Source organism: Ischnura elegans, chromosome 13 (genome assembly GCF_921293095.1).
Source record: "Ischnura elegans chromosome 13, ioIscEleg1.1, whole genome shotgun sequence".
In the NCBI taxonomy this organism is placed as follows: Eukaryota; Metazoa; Arthropoda; class Insecta; order Odonata; family Coenagrionidae; genus Ischnura; species Ischnura elegans.
In genome coordinates, this window is record NC_060258.1 from 1,262,076 (window position 1) to 1,272,202 (window position 10,127).

The 10,127-nt window shown below is 37.2% G+C and overlaps 1 protein-coding gene across 1 annotated transcript; it reads left to right on the forward strand.

The window, feature by feature from the left end:
* The first annotated feature begins 3,693 nt into the window (after nucleotides 1-3,693).
* LOC124170338 lies at nucleotides 3,694-9,288 on the forward strand. Its single transcript, XM_046549066.1, has 2 exons — nucleotides 3,694-4,105; nucleotides 8,818-9,288. The coding sequence occupies exons 1-2, from the start codon at nucleotides 3,770-3,772 to the stop codon at nucleotides 8,989-8,991; spliced, it is 510 nt and encodes a 169-aa protein (XP_046405022.1). The 5' UTR covers nucleotides 3,694-3,769; the 3' UTR covers nucleotides 8,992-9,288.
* Nucleotides 9,289-10,127: the final 839 nt, after the last annotated feature.

Genomic DNA, 10,127 nt, shown 5'->3' on the forward strand with positions numbered 1-10,127 from the left:
GTAGGTGTGCATGCTTACTCGGGAATCGGACATCAAATTTTTATCGACGAAACGCAGGTGTTAGCTCGAGATAGTTTCTATAACAAACAACTTACTCGAGGCTATGGAAATTTAGAAATGCCCCCAGAATTTCAACCGAGTGTAATGCGTCGTAATTTACTTATTTGAAAAAATGCGTCGTAATGAATTGATGGAAGAAGAACTACTCCCTATAACGTAGCTATATAATTCAGGGCACCCAATTAGAGACTGTTGAATGCGTGAAATATCTAGAGTTAGACTCAATAATGATCCATCGTGGAATAAATATGACCTTACCATATTCGAGAAATAACCGGTCAACCTAATCGCAGAATGGGTTTTGTTAAAAATATAATAGGAAAGTGCGACGACAAAGTGATAGAAATAAGATACTTTTCCCTCGTTAGACCACATTTGGAATATGCTGCCAGTGTTTGGGACCCTCATGAAAAAGGCTTAATAACAGAGTTAGAACGCGTGGAAAGAAGAGCTGCCAGATATTTGAAAGGTCGTTACGATAGTCTTGTTAGTGTAACTGACCTCTTAGATAAACTCGGATGGGAATCTCTGTCGGACCGTAGATTGAAAAATAGACTAAACCTTTTAGATAAATTCAAGAGCAGTGTCTTCTCTAACGAAGTTAACCATATCTTTCGGACGCCAACATGCTACGGAAGATCATATCATATAAATATAATGAGAGAGATAGATTGTAGAAGAGACAGATTCAGAATATAATTTTCTCCACGATCAATAAGAGATTATAACGGCAGCGATAGAACTCAGAAAAAGATTGCATGACTTGTAGTGTAGCCTACTTACCTATGTAAAACTTAATGCATATTTATTAATTTTATTTTTATTTCTAATAGCATATGGTAGTATAACTTCTTAGTAAGAGTGACGTTTTTTGTACTGTGTGGTGTGCATATGAGAATCCAATTGCATGCTGCATGCTGGTGATTTATCACCCCCTGCCAAGCACTTAAAACCTCCTGCTATTATTATATGTTCATATTCCGTGGAATACTCAGATACTACCGTATCCAAGTCTCCTAAATGACCTAAATTAGGTGGTCTCTGAGGAAATAGTGGAAAGTACTTTACATTTTAAGTGGTTACTTACGTTCACTCCTACGTCACCACAGCATTTTCCAGCACGATCATTGCGAAAAAGAGTGTAACGAGTTTAGAAGCCATGGAGGGCTTTAACCATGTTTCAGCCATGGATATGATTTGTACATTTTTGTTAGAGAGAAGTGGACGCAGCTCGTCTTATTTCGTAGGAAAGCTATGTATATTTAAGTATATCATTTCAATAGAACGTGGAAAGCATTTCACTTTGTTTCCTAAGAGCTTCCCCTTGGAATATGTATACACATGTTCGATGTTAATTGGCAACAATTAGAATGCTTTTGGTTTATGCGTGAAGGGATGAATTCAGGTGCATTGAGATTTGGGTTGGTTGTCAGTGCGTCCACGGGGATTGGGACAGGTGCAGGTAAAAATGGTTGGTTAAGAGGGATTTCATGTGGTAGGGGGGAATTTTGCCGAGATAAGGAATGAGCTGTGGAATGTTACCGTAGCACAGACCGTAGAGGTTGGAGTCAGGGAAGGGACAAAAGGTTCAGCTAGAGGATTGAATTGTGAGTCGCTTGGAGGTGAAATATATTGAGAACTGCATGAGATGCATTGTGGAATCGAGGGTGCATTGTGGGTATTGTAGTTGTTGAGGGAATGCTGATTATCGCAACAGTGGCTGGAAGCGAAATCTGACCGATTACGGGAGAGGGCGAGTGAAATGTGTCACTATTGAAATTATTCAAATTCTGCAATGGTAATGTAACCGTACACTGACAAAGGAAATGTTGGCATAGAAAATATACAAGAAGAGTAAAACTCGAAAATGGAATGGAAAAACACTTAGGAACACACGCACACTTATGAGTTATTTACAGTAAAGTAGATTGCCTTGTTTAACACAAAGACACTTAGTAAGCACTAACACTTACTTAGATAACACAATTTTACCCTTCGATAGGACAAGATTGCATAAGGGAAAAACTTATTGACACTTGGGGACACTAAAACTTGGGGAGCACGAGGATATTCCGATGGAAAGATGAAGCCGGGTCAGCGGTGTGGCTCGGGACGAACAACGATGAGACTGGAACAGGGCTGACTGGACACTCATGAACAGGGATGGGAGTGCAGACCGTCAGGAACAGAGATGACTTGGAACTCACTCAATAAGATAATGCACCAGGAAACATGTTTTAAATTGAGAAAGACTACCGGGAACGAGAATCAGGAAAGTACCCTTTCTCTTGCCTGTTTGTTCAACCCTCACAACTTAGAGAAAAGATCCGTCATCGGTTGATGAAAAAAGTTTAACCTCATTTTTCCATTTGAATTTTATTTGAGTTATGAAAGCCCTCGACCCGTTTTCTCGTAAGATGACTATTTTTCCATCTTGGGTCCAAACATTACGGCTTCCTACCCAGCTCTTCGCTTCGTGTAGAATCCTCTTGTGGATAGCACTGAGAGACTCCGTAATTAGGGAGCCAATCGCCTTGAGATTCCTCTTCACTCTCCACACTTTATCTCTCTCCTGATATGAAAGTAATCTCACTATGATGGGCCTCGAGGAATCGTTCGAGGTACGGTGTGGGCCAATCCTGTGTGCCCGCCCAAGAAGGATTGGGTTGACAACTTTTACCCTCAGCTTAATCAAGAAGAAGTCCCCAGCCACCTTCAGTCAGTCTTCCCGGTCATCCTCTTTTATTACATGAATCAATAGGCAGTTCCATTTTGAGTACTCCTCAAAAGCGTCAGGACTAATGTCAAAGTCCTCAGACTTCTTCTCCAATTTCTCCATTTTTTCCGTGACATGCTGCAAATAGTTCAACCAACGTCTTGAAGGCTACAAATTTCTTCTCCAGCGCAGTCAGGCTTTCCTGCTTTTTTGGCGTCTTCTTTTTATTCGCCTTCTCCAGATCTTCTTCGAAAGAAGACAGGGTCTTCATTATTCCATCGACCATGGACTTAACATCATCATGTTCTCGGTCCAAGTTCTTCTTCAGGCCGGGCCTCGGCATGGTGGCAGATATCAGGGTTGAGAGAGGGTTAACAAGAGTGAAAGTTCGACGTAGCGTTCGCTAGGCACGTCACCCTCGTGCGAGCATAAATGAACAACTATGCAGAGATCTAAGAGAGTAAGACTAGATAAAGTGTGATGAGTGGGTTAAAAAGGGACTAAATGTAGGTTAATACTAAAAATGAAGTTTATTTAGATAGGAGGTTTCGTAGTTTATTCTGAGAATACCAATGTTTAAGTCACCTAGAATGACAACATTGTTTTAGGTTGAATAATGTCTAAGTAGAACACACTCAAAGTCGCTAAATAAACAGCATTTAGGAAGACGTTTTTTAAGAGTAACGTGAAGGTTTTTTTATTATCACTCGCCTGTTGGTCACAATATATGCATAAATAAATTCATAGGTCAGGAAAAAAATGCATAGGAACACATAAGAGAATAGCCGCAGTCATTATGAGTCCCAATTCAAAGGTAATCCCTATAATGCTATACATTATATATTCAAAAGTATATTTCACCTGCGGAAATGTAAAAAAAGATTTACTAAACAACTACTACTTCCTTCCAGGGACGGGGAATTCCAGAGTATAGAGATTACGGATCAATTCTCATGGACCCAGGACACCTGCGTTGACAAATATAAAGATCGGATGGAATTGGAGAAGAAACTAATAAATTCCTTCAGTCCTAGCGCAAGCAGGTGGTCCCAGCTGCCGATACACCATCTACTTTTTAAATCCGAAAGGGATGTGCTGAAGAAATTGGCGCACTCGGGAGAGGAGAATGTGCTTGAAAACTTCTACAACGAGGCTCGGAACATTTGGTATGATGAGAAGTCAGGGGAATGGAGGGACAACATTCAAACTCAAGAGGACGAAATATTGAAAAAGGCCATTACTAATGTGACGCACGCATTGACATCTACATCTACATCTACATTGGAATGCAATGTAAACAGAGAATGTTTTCGTGCTAAGATGACTCAAGTAAGTATATGCTTATTGTTTTCGCCATGTTTACATCTGCATTTGCATATATTTCATGGCTAATTTTACACATTAGTTACTATCAGGGAGGTAAAATTACCTTAGAATTTCCTATTTGGGTGTCTCATTAATGCTACTTAACATTTGGATGGCTGTTTCTTATTTATCCTTAGATGATCAAGGTGCCGATATATTGGCCTGAAATTTAATTCCACTTAAAAATGTAGGTTCAAAGATTCTCGCGGCGTTGATCAGACGATCTCTGCATTCTCTTCGGGTTTTCACCGCGTCCGTTGGATTTTAGCGACAGAAGTTTTGCTGATTACAATGTCAGCGAAAATCATCACGTAAAAATTTTGTTTACAATATTTTTAGTTAATTTCACATTTACGCTGGAGATAATAAGAATTTTTTCACTTCTGATGAATGGTAATTCTTCTATTATATTAACTGTTCTCCATTGTAACGGTGTCGGTCCATTTAACTTATGTAACACCGCCCATCCTCAATACCTTCCCCCTCTCCCTCTTCCTCAACCCAAGGTTGGCAGTTAGAATTAAATTTGAAAAAATTCGTCGTAATGAATTTCTGGATAAGATAAAAGGATAATTCCCTAAAACGTAGCCAAATAATTAGGGGTACCCAATTAGAGACCGTTGATTCCGTGAAATATATCGGAGATAGACTCAATAATGATCTATCATGAAATAAACATATTCGAGAAATAACCGGTCAAGCTAATCGTAAAATGGGTTTTGTGAAAAGCATATTAGGAAAGTGCAACGACAAAGTGAGAGAAGTTAGCTACTTTTCCCTCGTTAGACCACATTCGGAATACGCTGCCAGTGTTTGGTACCCTCACGAAAAAGGCTTAATAACAGAGAACGCGTGCAAAGATGAGCTGCCAGGTATGTGAAAGGTCGTTACGATAATCTTGTTAGTGTAACTGATCTATTAGATAAACTCGGACGGGAATCTCTGTCGGACCGTGGATTGAAAAATAGACTAAACCTTTTAGATAAATACAAGAGCACTGTTTTCTCTAACGAAGTTAACCATATCTTTCGGACGCCAACATACTACGGAAGATCATATCATATAAATAAAATAAGAGAGATAGATTGTAGAAAAGACAGATTCAGAATATAATTTTTTCCACGATCAATAGGAGATTATAATGGCAGCGATAGAACTCAGAAATAGATTGCATGACTTTTGGTGCAGCCAACTAACCTATGCAAAACTTAATGCATGTTTCTTAATTTCATTATTATTTCTAACAGCATATAGTATTATAATTTGTTAGTATGCGTGACGTTTTTTGGACGGTGTGGTGTGCATGTTGGAGTCCAATTGCATGCTGCATGCTGGTGAATGATCACCCCCTGCCAAACACCCTAGAGGTGGCTTGCAAGGTATTATGTAGATAGAAGGTTTCGGAACCAATGGAATGAGAAAGTGTGGGTGAGAGAGTGTGAACGGGTTACAGTAGTGAAATAGCCTCAGCCTGTGTACGATTCTGCATATCTAACCGGGCTGCTGCAGCACTTGTATATGCGCTCCTAGTAGAAATCAGATTGGTTACTCAAGTAGACGATTTAATTGTCAATAACAAGAAAAAAGTCATAAGGGAAAGAAAAAGATTGCGCATTTCTGTGCAGAGGAATGTGGGAGGTGATAATAAATAATTAGGTGAAAGGAGCACCTGTACAAGGCATCAACAGTTTCATGTCTTGGTAGTTAATAGACATGGGACAACTATAGCTCTCTCTGTAATCCACACAACCAAACAGGCTGTGACACTAACAAAATCAGATGTATAGACATACAGTACTCAAAATCTTGAATGACTTCATCGTGTGCTTCCGAAAAACCTGGTGAATTTCTAAAATCACTGCAGTGTGTTTAGAAGAGAATTACATTAGTATCTCGTTTATGCATCCGCAAGGTCCATCGAATTGTTCCACATGGCCCATAGTAGAAGACTTACGTAAAGTGCCATTGAAAAATTCTCTGTGCAAATTGCGACTCATTCACCGTTTCCAGTCAGTATCAGTGGGTGTTTGCACACATAGGATGCCATGGAAGTAAACAACATTGAACTTGATTTAGCTCAATAGATGAAACCAATCATTCAGATATGAACTTTTCTCTATTATGAATGCTACGTAGAATGAAACTTCATTTTTTATCCCCTTGAGGGTATGCAATCTTGGTGTAAAAGAGTCAAAAACATGCCTAACCTTAACATGCCTTAGAACAAGAAGTATAAAAATACTACCTTTTTTATTTTTGTAATTGAAAGAAGAACATTTAAACTATTCTCTGAGAAATTCAAAAGAAAATAAAAGGTGGCCTTTTTTAGTAATAAATTGTTAAATAATGACTAATTTTTATTGTTTAAACAAGTCCTATTTGTTTATTATTGCTTCAGATGACTTGAAAGTTATTCTATTATGTGCATAAATGAATTCTCTTTAAAATGAAACTATAACAACTGCTTTGCGGGCCATCGTTCCTTAGTAATCAGTATTTATGTGATTTTTCATTTTTTACTCTGAGGCCTGACACTGCAATGTTCAAAGGACGGTAACTTTATGACGGTTCAGTTCTGAGCTGAGATAAAGTCATCACTATTCATCATAAGGATACTGCTTTCACATATCTAAAGTTTTAGAGAAATCCTCGATGGTCACCTGACACCCCTCCGCCCGATTTGAGATGAAATCCCCCACCAATCAATTATCAATTCACCCATTGCTTTCGAAGTAAGCAGATATTTCCGTTCTTTACCAAAAACCGATCAAGTTCAGTGGTATAGGCTATTTTTTTCTGCACATTGCTGATAATACATATGGATTCATTATATCAAATTCCAAGTTATTGAAACGAAAACTAGGGGAATACTAAGCGCTTAAATTTGGGCAACTTGATGTTACGCGCAAAAACGGGTACTTTTTAGTAAAACTTAAGTGAAGGAAATATTACGAAGGGGTAATTTTTAAATGCATTTTATCTATCGCAGGAACAAATTCTCTATTTTAATGCATTTGTTGCATTGAATTTGTTTGCTTCAATTACACACTAGAGTTCCTCTAAATGGGGTGTATTGCTTTTTTATAGATAGTAACTGTTAGCAATACTTTTTGAGTTAATGGCGTTGTAATATCAACGATGTTCACATTTTTCTGTTATATTGAATGACTCGATATCCGGTTCTTTTAATATGTTGTTGTATCTGTAATACTAGTCGTTCCCAGCATTGGATATGGTTAAGTTTTTTTGCACCGTGGTTGAGTTTAATGATACCTAGATAGATGGATCAGTTTGTTTATTGAGCTTCCTTGCCTCACTGTCCATTCCGTCATCGAAAATTTCAATTCACTGGCATGTTTTCTTGACGCAGAATAAAGTAGGATATAGCAAGGGAAATATGACTGGCTACCGATTAAATTTCAGTGACAAATGCAATTTTCAATTGATACTTTCTTGGTTTTTTTCCATGAGCTTCACGTCTACATGTATTTCGCAGATGTGAGTATAATATGTCACAAGCAAGCTTAGGCCTTTTTTTGGGGTGTTAGGAGTCCAGTCGGTTACATATAAAAAGGAAATGCTCAAAAGTACCGCATAGCACCTTTTTAAGTACTTTACGTAAGGGAAAAACAAATTTCCATGCCTGTTCGTCCTGTAAAATACCTCTCTTAATTTATGATTTCAGTTGATGCCTGGAAAAAAGGTGGGAGTCTGATATATATTCCCCTTTATTTATCTGTAAGATATCATTTCAATATTGCCTCCGAGTACCTAGCGGCTCCCGACCTTCGTTTTACGCTCGTAACAGCTTATAAAGAATACAGCTTTCTTTTGTAAAATTACTTTGGGTCCGTGGAGTCACTCCATTTTCAGGGAATTTTTTCACCTATAAAATATTTAGAGATATTAATTTCAATTCAGCCATCACGTCCTTGGCCTTTTCCCCAGATCCCAACAAATAAACCAACCAAGATTATATGCGCACTCATAAAAGGCCACCATGAATTAGCCATGAATTCTATTGCATTTAATAATTATACTTGTAATGATAACTTTTATTGACCCCTGGTCTTTACAATGTACACTTCAGGACTAGTTTAATACACACCAAATGCACCTGCATTGAAACAATCCTCTGAAAGAAGGGTTCTTCAAGGACTCAGTAATGCTAATAGTTTCTATTTACACGGAACATTTTAAAATTTGACTCAAGTTATACTTTATTGGTGGCATTTTTAATGATTGAGTGAAAAGATTATTATGACATTGTTGCCATGTGAAACGGGTTTTTATTTTGCATGACAGTGGAATGGCATACCTGTGTACATTTCCGCTACGTTGATTGGCACATTCATAGACTTGAGAATTGGTGGTCAAAGTTTTCGTATTATCTCTTACTTACATGAACAAGTGATATATGTGCAAAGAAAGTATTCTAACAAGTTTAAACTCCTTTATAATAGCTATAAAATTTTAAATTATCTACAATTTAACTCAAATTAAAAGAAATTAGTTGGGAACTCAAATAATTTCTTTATATTTTTAACTCAACCACACACATATATTGAACCAGGTGTTTTAGTACTCGTGCATGAAATAGATGTTTGATATAGACAAGCTTGCATGTAAAGAGCATGAAAGGTATATCTAATTTCTCGATGTTTTTGTTCCAACAGGTTTTCCTTCTGATACTCTTCCCTGTTCTCTACCTTCAGGACGTACTGTCAGATTGTTACGTGGCATTTAGGCACTTCAGCCAATCCCACTACATCCCTTTTGCCCTGACAATCCTGTTCATCCTCGGCCCAATGGTGACTGAGATCATTGCAAATATTTTCCGGCAAGTATAATCATAATCACTGCTAGGATGAACGGTTAAAAAAGTTATAATGACTATTCTCCTAAAGAGGTGGTTTACCTTTAAATCAAGCATTTAATTATTATAAATGTCAACTTTTAATTTTATTTGATAAATTTTGGCAAATGAACTTAATTTGTGTAGAAATATTGAAGGACTAAAACAATAACAATAATAATTGCCTGGGTAAACTTAATGGAGTGACCGAATCGTTCATGCTTGCAATGCAGGACCAGGTTTTTCACACTAAAAATTAAGCAAAGTACTTCCTAGGTGATAAAAGCACAACAGATGACAGATTTAGGAGATGTTTTCAAGTCCTAGAAACAATCCAACACATTATATTTGGCTGTAAGATGTTTATTAATACAGAATATTTAAATAGACCTAATCAAGTTGCAAAAATTATCCACCGAAAAATGGCCTACCAGCACAAGTTAAAAAATACCTAGACCCCATACTATGAATATACCACCCCGAAACAGTGCTTGAAAACAGTGCATTCAAAATTTACTATGATTTGCCTATCCAAGCAGATAAAACTATATTTAATAATAGACCAAATATAAGCTTGATTGAATAGAAATATAGAACTTGTTACTTAGTTGATATTGCTTTGCCACTTTCGCATAACATCGAAAAGATAATAGCCGGAAAAATAAATAAGTAACAAGAATTGGCAATACAAATAAAAAGAATATGGAATATGAAACAGCTTTATATAGCTCCAATTGTCATCTCAGCTACCGGTTTCATCCCAAAACATATATAGAGACGTTTCAAAATACTCAACCTTCACCGAAATGCATACATCAAATTGCAAAAGGCTGCAATAATTTCAACCTGTCATATCACGAGAAAATTTCTCGACGCAATTCAATATTAGAGAGATATTTCGGTGAGAACCCGTGCTTCTTACACTAAAACAACTCAGTGAAAACTGAATAAAATTTAAAGGAAAATTAATAATAATACTATATGATTTATTTCCGCGAGTCCCTGGCTCGGTAGAAAATGACTGCGAATCACTTACAACAAATCACAATTGATCCATAAATGAAAAATGAAAACAAATCCAAACAAATGCACCTTTTATGATTTTTTAAATCAATGATTCACGATTGAAAA